Raw genomic sequence first — 23,015 nt, 5'->3', positions numbered from 1 at the left:
AATATGATCAATAAAAAACAAAAATACAGTCATGCAATGCTTTGAGTCGCCTCCGGAGGGCAGCAGCGCGTACTTACAGTGTAGATTACGGTACCGGAAACAGACAAGAGGAACAGGAACAAGAAGAAGAAGAAGAAGAAGCTTTCCTCCGCTAGCTAGCTAGCTACTGCTGGGAAGTAGCGACAAAATTTCAAGGTATTGTGAATTATGAAACGATATTACTCGTATATGACTGTATATACACGTCGATAGGAGACAATAAAATTAAACAACACTCGACCCAGATGTGTGTATCCTATATAAATGCACCTAAAAGGTTGACGTTGTCTTTGTTTTGATTCGTGTTGTCGACACTCAGGCTTCAATGTTGTGTTTTTCATCGAAGGCCCGAACTGTTGTGACTTAGGATTTCCGGTGTTGCGTTGGTGTCAAACAGAAGAGCTATGTACTAAAACGGTTATAACGTTATATAACTGCTATTATACATTGAATTCAGTGGTTTAAATGCGTGAAATGTCATTCTGTCAACTCACAATATAACCTCTCTGTACTCGTTTAGGATATTACCATAATGAGTTATGCAGAGAAGCCGGAGGACATAACAAGGGAAGAGTGGATGGATAAACTCAATAATGTCCATATTCAGAGAGCTGATATGAACAGGCTCATAATGAACTACTTGGTGACAGGTGAAGTACCGATTATTTATTTCTCAAAGTTTGTTTTCGGTTGTCTGTAAAGATTAATTGCGCAGATATACACGGTGCTTGGATGTGAACTGTGCAGGGTTTCACCATGGTTTCTGTTCAACAGAGGGCTTCAAGGAGGCAGCAGAGAAGTTCAGGATGGAGTCCGGAATAGAGCCCAGTGTTGACTTGGATTCCCTAGATGAAAGAATTAAGATCAGAGAGATGATCCTGAAGGGACAGATCCAGGACGCCATAGCGCTGATTAACAGTCTGCACCCAGAGCTGCTGGATACAAACCGTTACCTTTACTTCCACTTACAGGTAAAATAACACAGAATGCCCATCACTTTGTAGACAAATATGTTTTGTGCTCTTAACAACTCATTCTGCTGGTCTTCTCTTGTTTTCACTGACTGTTGCAACCTCTGGCATTTTGTATTTGCAGCAGCAGCATCTGATCGAGCTGATTCGTTTGAGGGAGACCGAAGCCGCCCTTGAATTTGCCCAGTCTCAGTTAGCAGAGCAGGGGGAGGAGAGCCGAGAATGTCTGACTGAGATGGAGAGGACACTGGCCCTGCTGGCATTCGACAACCCTGAGGAGTCACCCTTTGGGGATCTGCTCAATATGATGCAGAGACAAAAGGTAGGGTCAAAGCATATTAGTAAAGCTTATACCTGTCTTGTCTTGCACTTGAGTTTTCTGTATTTATGTTTCTTAAGAATCAGTTTAAACTACATGGCACATGTAATTCACACTAAGTTAAAAAAAAAAAGCTGTACCATTCTCTGCAGCATGAGGACACTGTTCAGTGTTAGTGTAATTAATAACATATAAAGGAGGACTTGATGTCAGGCTATGATCCACTGTCCATATTTATAGTATACAAAGCAGTAACATGTCTTTGTCCGTATCTTTCAGGTATGGAGTGAAGTGAATCAGTGTGTGCTAGACTATGAAAACAGAGAGTCAACACCCAAGCTGGCCAAGCTCCTGAAGCTACTGCTGTGGGCTCAAAATGAACTTGACCAAAAGAAAGTGAAGTATCCCAAAATGACAGACCTCAGCAAGGGAACCATCGAAGACCCAAAATAAGGACCCCCCAGTGAAAACATACCACAACATTACAAAATGGACACATTTCCTTTATCTATTTATACCCCAACAAACTGACTCATATAGAGTACAACCTTTTCTTTTTTTGTAAGGGTTGCTTTTTGATACTTTAATAACTTAGAATGTGCAAACTGGATTGATGGCATTTTAAAATGACCTCTCACACTATAGTAACATGCAGACCATTATTTACTTGGTATTATGATTTACATATTTGTTTATGTAAAATTAGTATAATTCAGTTACACTAGTTTTTCTGTCTGTTGGCAGGGAAAGATGTTGGCATAGGAGGTTGTGAATAAAGCCTAAATTAGGCTGTCACTTTCTGTGTGTGACCAGTTTGATGTTCAGGGAAAATGGCTGGCTCGGTGTGCACTGCCTCAAATAAACACACACTTTTTTCCTTACAGAAGACATACACATTTCAACTAGTAGTTTTTAGCTAGTACTCTATGTGACGGCACTAGCCAAAGCAGGATACTTGGGATCTTTCAAACTACTGTGACTTGAAAGTTAGATTCAGCGTAGGACTCGTACTGCATTACTGCTTGATACATTATAAAACGATGCTGACATAGACAAGAACAGAGAAACTTTTATCGCGGTAGCACATAACAAGCGGGACAAGGCAAGATTCCTGGAATGCTAAATAAGTTTGCAGAATACTGTGACTGTGCGAGCTTAAAGGCAACCTCAGTTTCATACGTTATAAAATACCACGGATAATATTAAAAGATGTGAATGGTTAAATCTGTGTCCACAGACTTGGAGACACTTTTACAGATGGATTATTTACATGTATGGAATAAGTAGCTCTTTTGCAAAATTTGATGTGCTTTTTTTGCTGGGATATTATTTTGCAATAAAAGTGAATTTTTAAACTGCGCAAGTCATAAAGGACTTTAAAGCTTGGTGTGTTTTTAATCCTGGGATTTTCAAAGTGGTACAGCAGCAGAGGTGGGACAGTAACTCAAGTACTGTACCTGTAAACAATTTTGGAGTACATTTACTTTAGTGTTTCCATTTTATGGCACTTCACTACATATGAGAGAGAAATATTGTACATTTGACTCCAGTTATACGACAGCTATGGTTACTGGTAACTTTGCAGAGTAATTTTTCTCACAAAAATATGATCAGTTTATGATATATGATCCACTGTTTCAGACTAAACCCAATTACCTAAACAGTTAAAATAAGCTCCACTCTGGCCAGCTGCAATATGAAAAATAATAATCCTATCAAATGTATATTATTGGGTGCAGAATTGAGAAGAAAGTTTTCACATTCTTTAAAATGTAGAGGTAGCAATACCATTATATTAAAAATACTCCATTACAACTAAAGGTCCTTTGTTGACAGTGCCACGTAAGTAAAAGTATGATTATCAACAGAACATATCTAAGTACAAAAGTGAATGTACTCAGTGCAGAAAAATGGCCAACGTGAGTGTTATATCATCATACTTCATTGGAGTACTATCACTGATGCATTAAAGTGCTTTCTTGGTGGGGTGTTGGTGGCTTAGTGGTAGAGCAGGTGCCCCATGTACAAGGCTGTTGCCGCAGCGGCCCGGGTTCAAATCCAGCCTGTGGCCCTTTGCTGCATGTCATCCCCCCTTCTCTCTCTCTCCCTTTCACACTTACCTGTCCTGTCCATTAAAGGCAAAATGCCCAAAAAAATAATAATAAAAAAAAGGTGCTTTCTTGGCAATTGGAGGCAGTGGAGCTTTTTAATTATGCAATGTACTTTTTATGTATTATAATAGTACATCAAATATTTTATGAGTTCACATGTTTGTTTTGTAAAATCAACCTGTAAAGTAGTAAATAAATCTGTCAAATAAATGTGGAATATTTAACTCTGAATAGCAGTGGAGTAGATGTATAAAGAAGCATGAAATGGAAATACTTAGCCTAATAAATATGTTCAGTTATTCCATAACTATTAATGAATACTTTAACATAAAAGATACAAATGATCTTTACTTAGGTAAAATGTGCAGAAATTAACTCAAGTACTTCACAAAAGATTTTAACATTTCCACTGTGTTTTTTTCAAGCCCATTTTCATATATACAGCTTATTTGCTTTTTAGTTTAAAATTCACTACAAAGAAAGAAAATAATAACTAAACATTCAAAGAGATGTGGGCTAACTAATAGTAGAAGATAATAACTATTAAGTTCTTATACAATGTACGCATTTTTATATATTAAATACAATGATTATAGTAACAGTCTCTCATCTTCTATAAACCACCTTTCCTCAAACAACTCTTCCCTAATCCTTATTTTGTGAGTGACTTTCTCTGTGGATTTTACTTCTTGAATCATACTTTTCCATTTTATTCAGTCTGGGGACTTAGTTTTTTCCACCCTTTATCTGTTTCAGTGCTGTGATTCTCAGGATTGCGGTATTTTTCATCTTGACTAAGAGTAGCTGAAGGCGTTCCCAAACTGATGTGCTCTGCTTTTAAATACAGTTGTTTTTTTTTAATCTTCCATCAATGTAAATACTTTGAACCAATATGTATTTAATACTTTACACGAGTAGAAAATATGTAAATAGTTAGCATGGTCTTCTCCACAGTTCCTCAAGCACTGAGCTTGAGCTCTTCTATTTTGAGATAATGTCTGGGGTCAAGAAGTAACTCATGTTTATCCTCCAAGCAAATTCCCTCAAAAATAAGGAACTGATAGTTTTGTGAATTTCAGTGAACATCTGTTCCCATTTTGCATATGTTATTTATATTTCCAACTCCTCTTCCCTTTTTTCCTCATGATATTGGTTGTATTTCCTTGTTTGCCTTGTAGAATTTAGTATGCTTTGCTCAACTTGTTTTTGTGTTTTCCATTATAGCTCATAATATGTTTCAGAGGAGGATGAAAGTACAGTATTTTTAGTACTTTCCACTTTGTACTACTTTATACTTTTACTCCACTACATTTTGGAGGCAAGTACAGTATTTTCGCAGATTTGCAGAAGATTAATACAAAATATAAATCAATTAATGAATTAAAATAGTATTAAAATTTAAGCTACCCAGAAGTATAATAAGTAATATAAATAAGCCCCACCTTTACTAGCAACATTGAAGTGATGCACACATCACGTCACTAATCTAATACTATATGATTCTGAATGGGCACTTCTGCATAATGTGCAGCCTACTTTTACTTTACTTTATTTTGATGCAAATACTTTTGTATTACTTGAATAAGATTTTGAATGCAGGACTTTTACATGCAGGACTTCCCCCATCACTGTTTATCACATGTATAACTTGAGTAAAGGATGTGAGTACTTCCTCCAGCACCATCCACCCTGTATGGAGCAGCTAAAAGTTGTGCTAAATGCAGAGTCTTATATAACGACTGCCTGCTATTTTACACAGCCAGGGGCAGACGGACCATTTAAACAACCTTGTAGGCACACTGCGCATATCTGTGCTCCACACAGCAGCTCCTCAGCACGGGCACCATCACGTCTCCATCCGGCAAGGACGGGTCAGGAGGAGACTACATCCTGGTGCTCGGGCGATGCTCCCATAGACGACACAGTAACATTTCTATATTGCACCGTCATGACTGGAGAGGGACCGGAGCCAGAGCCAGAGGCGTCTCTCTGGCGTATTGGATGATACGGAATCGGCAAGGAAAGACAGTTGAAACCGGTTTTGGGGAATACTAAAGAGAAAACACTTCCAGATTAACCCTACCGATCAAAAGAAGAACTGCGTGGCCGGCGGCAGGAGGAGACTGTGGGGAGAAAAACTGACACGTGGATTACTCCTCCTAGGGCATCAGGAAAAACAGACTCCCTCCTCCAGCTCAGTTCCGTGACCATCGCCTGCTGTGTTCCCGTCAGCCCAGCCGCACAGGTTATGGACCAGAGTTACGCGTAGAGATATGATTGCGCACACACTTTATGATAAGGTCTGATTTCTGTCTACTTTTCTCTGACTGATCGACCGGAAACACATCGAAAGTAAACAGCCGAGGCGGTTGAGAGGAGGCTGCTGGTAACTCGCTGTTGAATGGCAGTTATTCAAAAATATGGCAAGAACTATAGTCCAGATTTGGTCTGTCACAAGGAAAACCATCCGTCTGACAAGATCGGAGCTGCTGGGTGTCACAAGAAGTGGCCTGAACACAACACCAACTGGTCAAGGTAAGGCTTTAATCCCAGCAGAGACACATTCAACAGTGCTGCTTCTCTTTTTCTTTCCTCTTTAATCACCAACGTCTTAGCTACTTAGCAGGCTAACTAATGTCCCCGGAGAAATGTGATTAATCCAAATCAATACCGATACTTTTTGAGCAACTCTTTCCTCTGTAACCCTCTACGTTCCTCTATCAGTAATAGAGCCATTTTGCAATTAAAGCACTTCAACATCTGGGGGTAAAATGACACGTATCAACTATGGCGCTTCATATAGCAATACTCTTAAGATGTAGTGGCAGTGCCACATAGATCAAATGGCTCCTGAAGTAGGAAGTAGTCACCATATTGTTTTGGCTCCATTCTCTAAAAGTCATTTCCTTGAATTTCAGCACATGAAATCCCCCAAATTATAGCTGACACATGTATGAATTCAAGTTAAATGGAGATAGAAGAGACTTTAAAGGGAAGCTAGGCCCATTTTCATAAATTCATACATGTTACTTCTGTGGCCAAAGACAGTCCAAAAAATATTGTTAAACACTTTCACAAGTCCAAAAACTAGAGTGCTAAACCTTAAATTTGTGATGTCATAGGGTATGGAGTAGGGTCAACTTACACTTCTTTTGGTTGTCTGGCTTCACTAACCCTAACAATGAAGTAGCCTCCTTCATATTACATGAGATAAAACGGTGATGATAATTATCTGCGGAAATGTTATTTTTCATCAGAGTGAAATGTCAACAATAGCCTATAATCTTGAAGGGGTGGGGGAAGAAATCGATACAGCAGTTTCAAGCTATTTTTGTGCGGCAGTATCGTATCGTCACACAGCGCCAAGTATCGATTTTTTAATTACATAAATTACAACATCACAAATACAAATTAAACATCAGGTAGCCTGCTAGAATAATAAATAAATACATTTTGCTGCTGCTGCTGCTGCTGCAAAAATGTCTGAACAGATGTTGGCAATGTTTTCCTTTAGGGACATAATTTACAGCAGAAAAAGGTAATAAACCCCAGTATATCACAATATGTGTTGTCGCAATACTTAGCATATCACAACATATTTAAAATCACAATAATATTGTATCGTGATTTAGATATTGTGATAATATCATATTGTGGATCCTCTAGTGATTCCCACCCCTAGTATTTAGTCTGGAGCTGCTCCATAGACAATGAATGGTCATATATATGTTGTAGATGACGTCAAGGGCACCTTAGGGAAAGTTCTGAGTACAGACTGAATCACAAGGATAGTTTACAATGACTTCAGGGTAGAAAATCTATGTGTCGCATACATAAAATCATATGACTCTTAGCAAACACTGCCTCAATTGGCTGGTTTTAAGTAGTCATAGGAATCACCAGAGGATCCACGATACAATATTATTGCGATTTTTAAATATGTTGCGATATGCTGAGTATTGCAATAAAATTTATTAGGATTTATTACCTTATTCAGCTGTAAATTATGTTCCCCAAAGAAAAACTTTGTCAACATCTGTTTTATCCAATACAATAAAGTTTTTAGTCTCACTTCAGACTTTTTTTTTTGTAGCAGCAAAATGTATCTAGTGGACTGAAAAACCAGTTGATTATATTGTTCTAGTTGGCTACTTAAAATGTACTTTGTATTTGTCATATTCATAAGTTACATTATTAAAAAAAATCGATACTTGGCACTGTGTCACGATACGATATTGCCACACAAAAATATTGCAGTGCTATTCTGTATTAATTTCTTCCTCCACTCCTAGATTTAAGCTACCTAAAATGGACCACCTAAAAATATATATATCAGTTTATATCAGCTGTTATATCAAAGCCACCAAACTCCTTTAAGAGAAACAGTAATTATTCAGCAGAGCACTTGAGATGCTGGGTTACTGCGGCCTCAGTTGGTTAGTATGTAAGGTAAAGTGGAGCAAATATTCAAACGCAGTGTACACTTACACTAATAATGATTGTCTTTTTAGGTGCCTGAAATACATTTAGCTGCGGCCCTGTCCACAGCAGTACGTTGGTTATCGTCTGTGCTGGTAGATTTGGTTTATAAAAGATGATAGCAAAGCAACAGAGTTCATAAAATAAGCATAGCAGAAACATGAGGATGGTGGGACCAAAGTTTATTACTGTATGTCTTTAAAAGTTACAGTTATGGTTGAAAATGACAACAGAAAGAAACAAGGTTGCTGACTTTACGTATCTCCGCATTTTAAAATTAATTGCCAGTTGTCCACCTGGAAGTGATTGTTATTATGTCATTGTGATTTTGTATGGGTACATTTTCATGTTCACAAATATTAATTGAACTTTCCTAATTCAAGGAAATACATCATTGGACTTCTTGAATATGGTTGGTGTTCCCCTTTAAAACATGTTGGATGTAGTGCAGACAAACTTGGAGCAGTGCCTTCCCTCCCAGAATTAGATAAGACATCCCTAACTGGTTTTAAGTCCAAAGTTTGCCCCCACACGTTGCCTCTGCTCAATCTATTCTGTTCTCCCTCTCGTGCAGGCCTGTAGCGAGGGTATGGACAGTGGTGCTGCTGCTTGGGACATGCCTTCTCTACTGCGCCCGTGTGGCGATGCCCATCTGTGCCGTCAGCATGGCGGAACAGTTCAGCTGGAGCAAGAGGGAGACCGGCATGGTGCTGGGCAGCTTCTTCTGGGGCTACTGCTTCACCCAAGTGCTTGGAGGCTACGTCAGCGACCGGTGAGGAGCACTGGAGCTAAAACAGTAGTCATGTTGTAAGATAACAGTGGCCCTGGTGAACTGAACTCTCCTGTGTGTTACCCGGATGAATGCTGACAGTCAAGCTTGTTTTCAGTTGGCACCTGTTTGAGCTTCCTGCTCATCAAGTGTCATTTGCATGAGGACATCATTGGCAGTGACGCAAACAGCCCGTTTGTGTTTGCTCAGAGTTAACTGATAAAACAGTGAATGAAGCGAGATGTTTCCTCTGTAAACACACAGTGTCATCAACAGAAGAGAATTTATTTACTTCAGAACTGCCACACCAAAGCTAATAGTAGCAAAAGTGTAATTTTATTTGTGTAAGTGTAACAGAGAAAATGTTTATGGTGGGAAAACAGTGCTACTAGTGTTACGAGACATCCAAGAGGTCAAAGCTGTGCCACCTCTCATAACCTTTAGCTGATAAAAGCAACTCTAAGGTTAAAGATTCATTTATTTAGTATGTCTGTGTCCTGTGTCCACAGGGTGGGAGGTGAGAAGGTCCTCCTGCTGTCTGCAGCAGCCTGGGGGTCGATGACGGCCTTCACGCCCATCCTGGCCCACTTCTGCTCCCAGCCAATTTTCTCCATGACACTGGCCCGCTTCCTCATGGGCTTGTTGCAAGGTGAGATGGACAGTGTGAATGAGACGAATCACATCTCGAGGTTACTGTAAGTCGTTGAGGTGACACATAACCCAGACCTTGAAAAATGAGTGTATGTTTTTTTTTTTTGTTTTTTTTTTTTCAAAGTCCGGAAAGGGCATATACATTAACTATTTTAAAGTCTGCTGTCTGTGTTAGGGGACTGGATACAGGCAGACAACATGAAAGCACACATAGACATGTTAAAATCATGGTCAAGTGAATGTGGTGTTGTTTTTCTCTAAAAGTACATTGTATGGTAAATTTTTATGCAGTGTGACAGTCTTGTTGAAAGACACTTTAAACTGAAAAGCAGTCCAATTTTTGTATTTATCTAAAGAATAAATGGATGACTTATTCATTTATTGAGTGACCATATCTAAATAAAATAGTTATTCATTTCCTCTTTAGATAAATACAAACTGAACTGTTTGTTTATTGAGTAACCATATGGGCAGCACAGTGGTACAGTGCTTAGCATTGTCTCTTCACAGCAAGAGGGCTTCTGGTTCGAACCCGGGGTGGGGGTCAATGTGGGTTTTCTCCGGATACTCCGGCTTCCTCCCACAGTCCAGAGACATGCAGGTTAATTGGTGGCTCTAAATTTGCTGTAGGTGTGAATGTGAGCGTGAATGGTTGTCTGTCTCTATGTGTCAGCCCTGTGATAGTCTGGTGACCTGTCCAGGGTGTACCCTGCCTCTCACCCAGTGTCAGCTGGGATAGGCTCCAGCCCCCCCCCCGCGACCACCAACAGCATAAGTGGCTACAGAAAATGAATGAATGAGTAACCATATGACATTCAAGCCTCGTTTCAACCAAGCAGTCCGGTTAAGTTTGTTACACATTAAACAGTTTTTTTTTTGCACTGTCAGAAGCTGTGGATGGTACCAATAAAATCCCTCTGCTAGCACACAAATCTGATACTAAAAGTTGGAGCTAGAAACACATCAGTCTGTTGATTGGTCAAGAGAGAATCGTCACTCGTGCTTTACAAGGACTCAGTGCACAATCCTGCTGTTTTTAAATATCCCATTGATTGTGCCATAGACTGCAAGCACTCCTTTTTGTTCTGAGAATGTTAGCGTGTGACCCCATTGTGTGGACCATCAAGAAGGTGCAGACATTCTTCTGCATCGCCAGTGAAAAGCAAATAAAGGGAAAGCTTAATGGAGCAGTTAGTAACAAACACTCTGCCTACATTAAGAGTAGGTTAAACAGATCTACCATTTAGGGACATGTCTTTAAATTCATTTTAGCAGCACGCCCTTGTTTCAAAACCTAGGTGCTTATGTTTCAGCCCGTGCCAAATTATTTGCTGTGTCCTTCACTCCTGCCCTTATTTCCCCTCAGATTTATATGTTTGTCTTGTGTGTTGAGGGTGGTAAAATCCTGGTTTTATTGCCTTGTTTATTCCTCCCTTTAATTTCTTCCAAACGCTAACCAATTATGTTTTGTGTCCTGATTTCAGGAGTTCATTACCCTTCTTTGGCGAGCCTGTGCTCTCAAAAGGTGGTGGAAAGCGAGAGAGGCTTCCTCATGAGCACCGTGGGTAGCGGTTCCTACCTGGGGTGAGTCAAGCGTTATGCAATAAATGGGGATTGTGGGAAAGAGATGAGTGTTTCCTCCGAGGAAATCGCTGCTGTCAAGTGCAAAGAGGAGGGGCTCATTTGAAAGCAGTGCAGATTGTGATATAAAATATTGATTTCATTATCTATATGCAGATGTGTAGACAGTTTTATTATGACATCCTGGTATTTGTTTGCATTCAAAGTTAAGCTCATGGAGTGTATGCGTCTACTCGATAAGACGGGTGTGTTTTTTTTGACTTGTTGTGTCTCGTTGTGACCTTTGATTCTCGCCAGCACTCTGGTGATTGGGGGGGCTGGCTCCCTCATGTTGGACCTGTACGGCTGGCAGAGTGTTTTCTACGTGTCGGGTCTCCTCTCAGTCCTGTGGGCCTACTGCATGTGGAAATATCTGCTCAAAGGAGAAGGCAAGCAAGGCTTTTAAATGTGTCCACGGTATCTTGCAGAGGCTTATTTGTACAAGAGGAGTCAGTGTCCTCTTGTGTGCTCACGTGTCTGTGTTCGTCTGTGTTTGCAGGCCCTATCATCACCCTGGAGTCCCTGGGAAGCGGTGGGCCCCAGTCCAAACTGTCCAAAAGACACTGGTTACGGCTCCTCAAACAACCTGCAGTCTGGTGAGATAAAGATAAAGGAAGTGTGTGGAGTGTGTGTGAGTGCAAGTGCAAACTTCTGTGTCTATGTGTGCATTCTGTACTCTGTGTAGCTCCCTCGCCCGTAGGCATAGAAATTTAGAAGAATAATTTAAAAGGAAGAATGTAGAAATGTATAAATCATATCTCAGTCTTGACAGATCATTATTTAGTAAGGAGGTCTCTGTAATACAACAGTTTCTGTAGACTATGATCCAGCTTTTATATGTACCAGATTTCAGAATAGCGAGCCCAGTCTCTGGCTGCCTTTAATGTCTCTCCTATCGAGTTCTGACGTGTCCTTCCAGTCTCTCCCTATTGCCTGGATATTTATATACTGTAACGCAACTGATACGCTCCATTTCCAGTGACAGGGAGAACCTCTGTGGTTTTATTTGACGTATCTGATCCACCTTGAGAGAAACTGGTACGATGATAGTTTGATAGCTGTGAGCTTAAAATAGTCACAAACTCTTGATCCTTTCAATCACATGCCACTTGTCTCAACACGAGTATGACTCATATAGGAAAACAATAGATGACAAACATGTGGCACAGACACAGGTTTCAGTCACATCTTGAGAAGGAGCTCAAAGAATTGGGACGATGCCTTTGTTAATGACAACACCGTGCAACCTTTGGTATATCTACAGTTTTTATGAACATAGTTTCAATGTGCTTATTTTGTTTGTTTCTCTCTCTTCATTCTGAACAGTGCTGTGATCGTTACACACCTTTGCACAGCGAGCACCTTCTTCACTCTTTTGTCATGGCTGCCAACATTCTTTAAAGACACTTTCCCAGATGCCAAGGTAACCTTATGTGAACTTTTGATCACATATTTGACCCCAGGATAATAGGAATAAGTAAAGTAAATAGCTGCGAGAGTTGAATTCATATTAACATGACTAAGTGTCTACTGTGAGACTGCACTTGTGCGTAGCAATGCTTTGGGCTAACAATAGCTAACAGCTATTGCTTACATCAATCAGCAGCCCAGTCACCAGAAGAGAATTTTGGCATTGTACGTCTCTGGATACCACAGATACATTTCTTTTGCACTTTCATACATACCATATCATAATTTCTGAAGTGATGTAGAAGGCCTATATGAGCGGGCTTTGTCATCGGGAGGTGGAGTGGATGATGGATGCCTGACATCTAGGTGAGATGCCTGAAAACAACAAAACAGATTTTTTTTTTAACAAGTCATTGCCGTGTTTCAAGCGTGACTAATGCCACAAAAAGTGGTTGTTTTTTACCGAGACGTGACTGCCTCTCCAGCGGGGTTTGTGCCCTCAAATTTGGTATTTTAAGCCAAAGCATGATCTTTTCCTAACCATAACCAAGTAGTGTTTGTGCCTAAACATAACCACACATTAACCACAGTGTTGTTGAAATGCTGTGATACATTTTAAAGTATCCACTACATCTGCCACATTGTAATGTGCAAATTTCGTGGTTTTCTAGAAACGTACAATGCCATTTTTTCTTGTGATTGGGTTGTAATCACGTATGACGTTAACCGTGTTCACCATCTTAGTTTGGCCTGTTTGCATGCTCACATTTACTAATGAGCACTGAACACAAAGTACAGCTGGAGCTCATGGGAATGTTATTAGTTTTGCAGTTTTGGTCATAAGTATTGGACACATTTAAATTTAGACCTTATGGTGGTGCTTGAGGAAAAGTAAGGTGACTACAGACATAATGGTGCATCAGTCAGAAACCTGAAAATTTAATTCCAATCCACCTGGTAGATGCAGAGTTTTTTACAGGGTAAATAAAAACCTTTACGTGCTGGTGGCATTACGTAGATTAAAAAGTCAGGGATCATCAAAGTCATTGGATTCATCCTCTGGGAACCATGGATAGCTGATATCTCAAATTTCATGGCAGTCTACTTAATCGAGACATTTCAGCCAGATGGCAGTGCGAGATAAAAATTTAGGAAATGTCTGATGATGTCTGTACCAAAGAAAATATGTTGTCTCTCCAGGGTTGGGTGTTTAATGTCATTCCGTGGTTGGTGGCCATCCCGTCCTCCCTTTTCAGTGGCTGCTTATCTGACCACCTCATCAGTCAAGGTGGGGCGACTGATGATGAGCTGATATCAGAATTCTTTTTAGTGACAATGCAGCTGTGTAATTGTCTGTTCTTATCTCTCTCCTGTTCCCCACAGGCTTTGATACAGCCTCTGTGAGGAAGTTGATGCAGGTACGATATTTGACAGTTGCCTTTTTAGTGCATGTGTATGCTATTTGTTAACTGTATGAATGTCTCTTTATACTCCAACATAATGAACTGTGTAACATTGTATTTGATTGGTCTTTGTGTGCACTTGTTCCTTAGTTTTTCTCTATGGGTGTGTCCAGTGTGTTTACCCTTCTTCTGTGTGGCAACACCACCTTCCCCTGGGCTGTAGCATTTGTGTCTGCCACCATGGGCCTCACCACCTTCAGTCACAGGTACTGCCACCTAGAATATCTGTACACTGTTATCTCTCACCCTGAAACCACCACCTTTTATTAGATTTAAATGTGGTGTTGCCCAAGGCTTGTTTTTGTGTTTTGTATTGCTGCCTTGAAACCATTTTAAAACCATTACATTCATTTCCAGTTCTATAAGTACAGCAGCACTTAGCCGCCTCTGAGACATCAAAGGAATACTTAACCCCAAATTGTATATCAGTTACTCACTCTGTTTCATGCTGAATTCGTCAAGAAAGTTGGTTAAAGCTATTTTTTCTTGTGCATGCCTCAGGTGAACAAAGAATTCAGAAACTGAGAAAATTCTTGATGAACAGGAGTCACAGAGGTCTGTGTGTAACAACAGCACAGCTATATCAGTTTATAAGCTCTGACACAACTCATGCAGTATAATCAAAGTCTCATTTACCCAGGCAGATGCTCAATACTCGCAAAAAATTTACTATATAAAACACTTCTGCATAAAAATCGCAGGTGCACTACTCGTCTGTGCCAAGACTTTTTATGCAGAAATGTTTGTGTTCGGGAAGTACTGAGCATATGACATGGTAAATGAGACTTGGGTTAAACAGCACGAGTTCTGTTAGAGTTCGTAAACAGATGTTTTAATATAGTTTTGCTGTTGTTAATCGCAGACCCCTACGACTCCAATTGATCAAGAATGTTTACTGTACTCCTCCATATTCATTGTAACACAGGGTGAGTAACTGACATACAAATGGTCATATGAGAGGCTGAATTATTCCTCAAGAGTGTAAAATATTCCACCACCTCCCACCACGAAGTGTGTCCCAGGCTCCACTGAGCTTAACTAGGGTAGAATTAGCAGCATCTCAGCTTATATTAGGCCTGCAGTTAGAAACTTTGGTCCGCTGTTTGACCCACCAAGCACCTCTGATTCACTGAATGTCTCTGTGTTTTGCAGACTTAATCTAACCACATAAGGAAAATTGCCAAATGTATTATTCTTTATTTCTTTAAGGTCATGGCTGCTAAAAATGGGTCACTGATATTAACTGTCATTTTTAATGAGACTTTCATATCCAGAAAGTTTTTAGAAATCATTACTCAAATGGTGGTAAATAGTACATTTGTTGTGGACTATATTCAAGTGCAGATTAAAGGAATACTTCGCCACCCAGATGCCCATTTGTATATCAGTTACTTCTTTCTTAATGAACTGAAGTCATAGACAGCTGCATTTAACAACAGCAAAACTATATCAAAACACTAGACTACAAACTCTCACACAACCCCAGACTCCATTGACAAACAGTAATTTTACTTAATTGAACAATGAAGCTGCTTGTCTGCCGCTCTTTGGATCAGTTCGTTTGTGTTATTGTGTGACTTTGGTGAATCCTTAAAAACTAAGCCTTTAAAACACTAAAGTCAAGGCAGTGGTGGACCAGCAGTTCCCAAGTTCAGGGAGTAAAATTACTTTTTATGTCAGTGGAGTCTGGCTTTGAAGAGAGTTTAGACAAGTTTCATTAGGTAAATTCCATTCACTGTCTGAAAGGGCTGGCTGTTTGGGAAGTACTGAACAGGCAACTGGATACATGTGACTTGGATTATACTGCACAAGTTGTGTGAGAGTTTGTAAAATGACACAGACTCCTGTTTATAATAAGACAACATACATATATCAGTAGACTTAAACTTTTAAACTGTGAGTATATGTGCTTCACTTTACAAAACAAAAACACAGTTTCATACAAAGAAAGGATGGGTGAATAATCTTGGGTGTTTTGTTACTGAGAAACAACCAAACGATGACGAAATGTGACCACAAGTATGGGGAAGTGTCAGCTGTGTGGTTGGTCGTGTTTTTCCTGTTTGGTGCTTATACTGTCAGTTGAAGAGTGGCCCAATATTTTTAATTGTCTTATCCACAGTAACATCACTCCGACTGTATATTGTTTGAAAAATTCCAATACCAATACCAAAACCAGTACCCATAAAGTGATACCAATACCAAGAGTACCTCATCTGATACATTTTTTTCTACTTTACTCAATACCCATATGTGAATGAAATTATTCAGTTGCCTAAAATGCCACCACCACTCCTCCCCATCCAAATGGTTTTTACAAGAATACATTGTAAAAGTGTTCAGATTATTAAAATATATACTCACCAGCCATTTTATTAGGTACACCCGTTCAACTGCTCGTTAACACAAATAGCTAATCAACCAATCACGTGGCAGCAACTCAATACATTTAGGCATGTAGACATGGTGAAGACAACCTGCTGAAGTTCAAACTGAGCATCAGAATGAGGAAGAAAGGTGATTTAAGTGACTCTGAATGTGGCATGGTTGGACGGGCTGGTCTGTCAGAAACTGCTGATCTACTGGGATTTTCACACACAACCATCTGCAGAAGACCATCTCTGAACCAACAACACGTCAAACCTTGAAGCAGATGGGCTACAGCAGCAGAAGACCACACCAGGTGCCACTCCTGTCAGCTAACAACAGGAGACTGAGGCTACAGTTCACACAGGCTCGCCAAAACTGGACAATAGAAGATTGGAAAATGTTGCCTGGTCTGATGAGTCTTGATTTCTGCTGCAACATTCAGATGGTAGGGTCAGAATTTGGTGTAAACAACATGAAAGCATGGATCCATCCTGCCTTGTATCAACGGTTCAGGCTGCTGGTGGTGGTGTAATGGTGTGGGGGATATTTTCTTGGCACACTTTGGGCTCCTTAGTACCAACTGAGCATGGTTTAAACACCACAGCCTACCTGAGTATTGTTGCTGAGCGTGTCCATCCCTTTATGACCACAGTGTACCCATCTTCTGATGGCTACTTCCAGCAGGATAACGCACCATGTCACAAAGCTCAGATCATCTCAAACTGGTTTCTTGAACATGACAATGAGTTCACTGTACTCCAATGGCCTCCACAGTCACCAGATCTTAATCCAATAGAGCACCTTTGGGATGTGGTGGAACAGGAGATTCACATCATGGATGTGCAGCCGACAAATCTGCAGCAACTGTGTGATGCTATCATGTCAATATGGACCAAAATCTCTGAGGAATGTTTCCAGCACCTCGTTGAATCTATGACACCAAGAATTAAGGCAGTTCTGAAGGTAAAAGGGGTCCAACCTGGTACTAGCAAGGTGTACCTAATAAAGTGGCTGATGAGTGTATATTGAATAACTGTACAAACAACTTTGTCATATAGACCAAGCTCAGCCTCAACCCACCACAGACTCCATGGGTTGTAGCTGCTGCGGTAGTGGGCCAATCAGCCAATCACATGCCACATTAACTCAAAGAACGCTTGAGGTGATTGGCTGCGAGCAAAATATTACAAATAGTCTTTTGTCTTTGATCTGGGCACAAACAGGATCGAATGCAGGGTTTGTTTGACTGGAGAAGTTTCAATACGACTCTGTACTGGGTTAAAGGTATCAAGTAGTGATACCCAGCCCTAAATATAACCCATTTTTTTTAGCTTACTTTGTAAAGAAAGAAAATGGATTGGTTTCATTCACAATATAGATGCAGTCTGTTAGCAGGCTGGGAGCAGAATACAAACTGTCTATGATACATTTCCCTGAACACAGATATTTCCTCCTCTGCTTCTAATCATTTTGTGGCTGAGATTTGTCAGGCCGATTATTGGTATTACACTGATGCAATTCGGAGTCAATTTATGGCTGATGAAATGGCTAATGAAATGTATTACTCTTACAGCGGCGTATCTGTAAATGTTCAAGATCTTGCTCCGTCCTGTGCCGGAGCTTTATTTGGTAAGTTAAAAAGCATTTCCAGAATTTTTATGAAATTTTCATTCATACCAAACATTTCATGTGATCATTTTTTTAAAGCCCAGCTACAATTTTGATAAAGTCTTGAATTTTACATCTGTGTATCTGCATTTCTTTTACAGGTGTTATGAATACATGTGGTGCTTTCTTAGGTGAGTTTCAGGCAGGGACGTTGGGAACAAAATACTTGTGATGAATCTTTCACCAGCAGTTGCTAAATTGCACCAATCTATGAAGTGAAATAATTCATCGGCTTCTTTAAATTCAAACTTTGAGCTGGTGTGTCTGCTGTCAGTCACGCTGGCGCCTATGTGCCATGCATATTTCATCAAGGGAGCATAATGGCGGTGTGTGTCAGATGAATAATACAGGGAACAGAGGATGACAGTTTGTGGTCCTGTGAGGGATGTGTAATGGACTGTGACATTTTCTCTGCGGAAAAACTGAACAGTCACATGGAAGATACTGAGAGCTTTGTTTAAAGCTTTGTGATAATGTACTATTAACGGTGTGTGTGTTCCTGTGCAGGGGTCCTCCTGGTGTATTTCTCGGGATATCTCATCGAGGCCACAGGCTCGTGGGCATCCGTGTTTGCCCTTATTACCACAGTCAACCTGCTGGGCCTCTGCACCTTCCTGGCCTTTGCTGAGGCCCGCCGGGTCGACATTGACTCCAGTAAAATCCGCCACCACAACATCCACATCTAAATCATCATGCCATCAGAGGGACTAGTGTGCTAACCCCTCAAGGGAGATACGACCTTGGGCAACCAGCAGCTAGGACATTACCCACATTGGAGAACCAGCCAATGGATGGCAAGTGGCACACGGATAAAGCCCACATATAACGTGGGAAACTTTGACTGGCTCTGTGTCTGGTTGAAGGAGTACTGCAGCCATTACTGAAAAGCACACAGCACAGCCTGTACACTGTAACTGAAAAATCTTGTGGAGCTAGAGCGTCAAATCCCTAGAAAAACACAGCTGTGTTAGAGGATGCTCCGTTAGTTCAGGGTGGAATGGGAATGACAAGAGTCTACACTACCTCCAGGTCCCAGCTTGTGCAGCACGCGGTGGTTAAACAGGCGCCGGGCTGCTGTTCACGCTCGTCATTTGTTACAGAATGTGTTACTTGGAACGAGATGGAAATTGTAATTCATGTGTTATCATACATGAGAGTGATGGATGTATTAGTCTCAGGAGCTTTTTGACAGCTGTGACAGACCAAGGTGGTGTGTTCTTACCCTGCAGGGGTGGGGGAGGCGGTGTGGGCGCACGTGGGTGACGTGGGGAGAGTCCAGCCTCTCCTACCTGAAGTCTTTTATTAGTACGCCCCACTCACCCATCACTGTCTGAGTGACACCTCATTACCCAGCCACTAATTACTCGGCAGGCGCTCTAATGTCCTGTACGATCTACCATTTATAGTCCCCCGTCTCCATGGTTACAAGCCCATCTTATTGTTACAGTCGGAGGGGGTGAAAGGGGTCATGGGGAGCTGAACAGCAACACAGCCTTGATGGAGTGTATTCTCCCTGTTTGTTGTCTCAAAGAATATGTTTTGAGTAAGACCAAAGGTAATATATTTTTTTTCTTTCTATGTGGTTGCATGTAATAGAAATACCTCACTTAATTATTTTAAGAACTTATGTATTTATGAGGCTTTCTGATTTTTTTTTGTCAATTTCAGATTTTTTTTTCACACTTAGGTGACAGGAGAAATAAATATATTAGCTAATATGACCGAAGATTATGTAAGTTATCAACAGTATGATGCAGTATGAATGACCTGAAAGGGAAACTTTGGTATTTTCAACCTGGACCCTGTTCACCTGTGCTTTTTGTCTAAGTGACAGTTTTTAAAGCTGGTCCAGTATTAAGCAAAGACAGCGACAGCCGCAGCAGTGAAGCAAGCTGCACTATTATCCCTGTGGGCATTTGTGCGCCATCTATTTACAACCACTAAAAGTGCTTGTTTTTGCCACTGATAGGCTCAGATGTTTGATATTGTTACAAAGTCTCGCTCAAAGAAAAGTCTCATTCTGAAATCTCGTGCTTTCCCACATCATTGAAATCCGTTACATACCCATCATGTTGAAAATCCTTTAGATAACATTAAGCTATAGTTTCCACCATTGTTTGTACTGCAACAAGTCACCTCCCGCAGGATTTCAGAGTGAGACTTCTCCTTGAACTGTTGGGTCTTTTCCTCAATGTTGTCAGACACTTCTAATAACAATCTGAGCCTGTCAGTGACAAAAACAATCACTTCTAATAGATGTAAATTGATGGTGGACAATTGCCTGTTGGTATTACATTGCAGGCGGCTCTCTCAATACTGAACCAGTTTCAAAAATTATCTTCATCAGTCACTCAGACACAAAAACATGGAAATATGAGGTCCAGGTAAAAACATACCGAAGATTCACTTTAATAGACTTGTGTGCTTGTCTAGTTTCTTCAGTTATTTTCTTTTCTGACCTGCACTTTGGTCCATATTATCATTTTGGTGAAAACTTGATCTCTAACTTTTTTGCATTAAATCATCCACCTTTATCGTCGCACTTAACTTATGATTGTTACCTAGATGTTGGACAGGAAGTGAGTCAGTATTTTAGAGGGAGATAGTTAGCGCAGGATGGTCGTCCATTCACCTGTCACGGTGGTGTCAGAGCTAGTGTCTGTCCATTCTGTCTCATGAAGGCAAAGTTAAACAGTCTCCATGTTACACACTGACACGATGAATGTTGTGGTGGCAGGTGGGAGGGGACTTGAAATCAGGAGAAGATTTGGCATATTGCTGTAACTGTAAAGTATGTAGCAACGTAAAGCAAGCTGCATAGCTCTGGCTGAATGTTGAAGAGATTGTAGCATTTAGCTTTAGCTCAGTCTTAAGATTTCATTTTCAATCTCAATGCTTACTTGACACGCGTACCTTTAAATCTATGCATTTATTATTTTGTGCCTGATTTAAGCAATGACAGAAGATTTATTGTCTATTGTACATCGCTACATTTTTGCCTTCTTCGTAGGAGTTGTGTTGCTTCTGTGCGACTCGTCATTGTTGTTCACATACGTTTATATTGATGTTTTCTGTAAACACTGGGAAGTGTATCCTTTGGCTGAATATTTTGTCGGTGTAGATTACATTTCTGAAATGCCTGGTATGTTTCTTACATTGTCTTGGTCAGTGGTTACAAAAATTTGGGTATAAGAAATTAACAGGATTTATTCAAACCTTCCGAATAGGGCCGGGCGATGCGGAGAAAAATAAACTTCTCTATATATTTGACCAAATACCTTGATATCGATATTGTGACGATATTTTAGGGTTGACTGTTGGTGCTTTTACAGAATATTTACGCAATGAGATTTTGCTAAATAATCACCAGTAGGTAAATAATATAACAGCTAGAACAGCTTTATAAGTTCAGAAAATGACATCACTTTACTGTAATGCAGCCTTTAAAACCAGGATAAGACACTTGAGATGTTACGCTATCTAGCCTCATATCACAATATCGATATAATATCTACATTTTGCCCAGCCCTATTTCAGAGTAAAGATTCTGTTTAGACTAATTTATTTTGATATCTGATTGAAATCGGATATCCGCGGCAAATGTCGCTCTGATTCTGTACCTTCACTATGGTTTATAGTGATCATACTCGAATTGTATGCCTTGACCTTTAAGATACACCATTTAATTACATGGTACAAAATACTCAGCCTTCAACATTTCTTTTTTAAAACCAAACGTCCCACATTCCTCAGATGTTTTACTCGCCTCAGCAGATGTGCACTCTTTACAACTGCCTTCACTGCTTGTCCCCTTTTTTTCTGTTTACTGTGCTGACATCCTGCAAAATGTAAACATATGAAATGACATGTGAAATGACTGGAGTTCTGTTCACCAACATATCTCACTGTAGGTTCCTGAAAGCCTTCTGACAAATCCTTTTTGATAACAACGTGTAAGATATGTATGATAAAAAAAAAAAAAAAACAGAATACAACCATTCAAGAAAATGCAGTATTCTGATGCTTTTAAGATGTGTTGTATTTAAAAGCATATATTAACTTTGAATAAAAATATATTTTGTCAGCAGTGGTGAGTTGTGTCAATGTGCTCCACTGTCTGTGTGTATTTTCTCTGTGGTGCCACAGAGAGGCAGCATAGTATCGGCAATGAGGAGAGCACATGGTGCCATCTAGTCTCTGAATACTTTAAGCTACATAGAAGGCCTCCATTCTACCATGGTAAAAGAAAGTTTTCATTAATATGACTTATAATGAATATTCATGATTATATGAAAGATTAATTTCATACACCTGTATACACAAACAGATAAAGACTGAGGAAGGTTTTGCCACTGTGAAGCTGAGACATTTGTCTGTACATCAGCAGCCAATTCTGCGTATGGATCAGCTGCTGAACAGGGTCTAGTGCAGGTCTGTCCTGTTCACACCAGCGGCTCACTACAGGCCCAGATCCCCAAGTCCGGGGCTAGCAGGACGTATGTGGTGGCACCATATGGCAGGATGCTGCGTGCCATGTTGGCTAGCTGGCACTGCCCACGTGCGAATGGCCAGACGCTAGTCAACCCAACCCACTCCCTTCTCATGGGACCGAACGGCTCAGGTTGCCATGGAGACGGGTGGCTTGTGGCTGCCGTGTGGCAATGAAAAGAAAGGGAGGGGGTCACAAGTGAGTGAAAGTAACAAGTCAGATAGAAGTCAGCAGAGTGGAGTGGAGTTGGCAGAGAATTTGGCTTTTGATGTATAGTTCATACAAAAACAGCCACGGCGCTAAAGAGGTGGTCAGTCACTTATTGGAGTGCTCTCACTGACGGAAAATGGTGTTGTAAAAGCAGACATAATCATGATGAGTGGCCCACTATTTAATTAGCAGAGATGAAACACTGTGAGGGTGAGTGTAGAGGAGAGGGGAGATAAACCCTCCCCCAACTTGTCGGCTGGTAAGAGTAACCCAGTAAAGGCAGGCCCCATCAGAGAGCCAGAGATACATGTAAATGAAATAGCCCCATTAATTAGTAATTAACATCAAGTTAATGACATTTCACTGTGTCGCCATCTCATCCTATGTCCTTCCTCTGTGGTGGAGGGGCTGCCTCTGCGGTCCCTGATCTGAATGCTAATTAGTGC

The 23,015-nt window shown here is 40.5% G+C and overlaps 2 protein-coding genes across 2 annotated transcripts; both read left to right on the top strand.

Moving 5' to 3' along the window:
• The first annotated feature begins 94 nt into the window (after positions 1-94).
• LOC125892142 (glucose-induced degradation protein 8-B homolog) lies at positions 95-2,703 on the top strand. The gene is made up of 5 exons (XM_049581934.1): positions 95-195; positions 560-689; positions 814-1,010; positions 1,135-1,332; positions 1,609-2,703. Exons 2-5 carry the CDS (start codon positions 572-574, stop codon positions 1,780-1,782), a joined length of 687 nt encoding a protein of 228 aa, XP_049437891.1. The 5' UTR covers positions 95-195; positions 560-571; the 3' UTR covers positions 1,783-2,703.
• A 2,506-nt stretch (positions 2,704-5,209) lies between these two features.
• On the top strand, positions 5,210-21,957 carry slc17a9b (solute carrier family 17 member 9b). The gene is made up of 13 exons (XM_049581257.1): positions 5,210-5,975; positions 8,494-8,691; positions 9,198-9,337; positions 10,824-10,923; positions 11,218-11,348; positions 11,459-11,555; positions 12,286-12,382; positions 13,570-13,657; positions 13,753-13,787; positions 13,923-14,038; positions 17,776-17,831; positions 17,972-18,001; positions 18,378-21,957. Exons 1-13 carry the CDS (start codon positions 5,842-5,844, stop codon positions 18,554-18,556), a joined length of 1,401 nt encoding a protein of 466 aa, XP_049437214.1. The 5' UTR covers positions 5,210-5,841; the 3' UTR covers positions 18,557-21,957.
• Positions 21,958-23,015: the final 1,058 nt, after the last annotated feature.

This window comes from Epinephelus fuscoguttatus, linkage group LG7, assembly GCF_011397635.1.
Source record: "Epinephelus fuscoguttatus linkage group LG7, E.fuscoguttatus.final_Chr_v1".
NCBI classification, from domain to species: domain Eukaryota; kingdom Metazoa; phylum Chordata; class Actinopteri; order Perciformes; family Serranidae; genus Epinephelus; species Epinephelus fuscoguttatus.
Note: the sequence above shows the minus strand (reverse complement) of the source record. Positions and strands in the feature narration are given on the sequence as shown.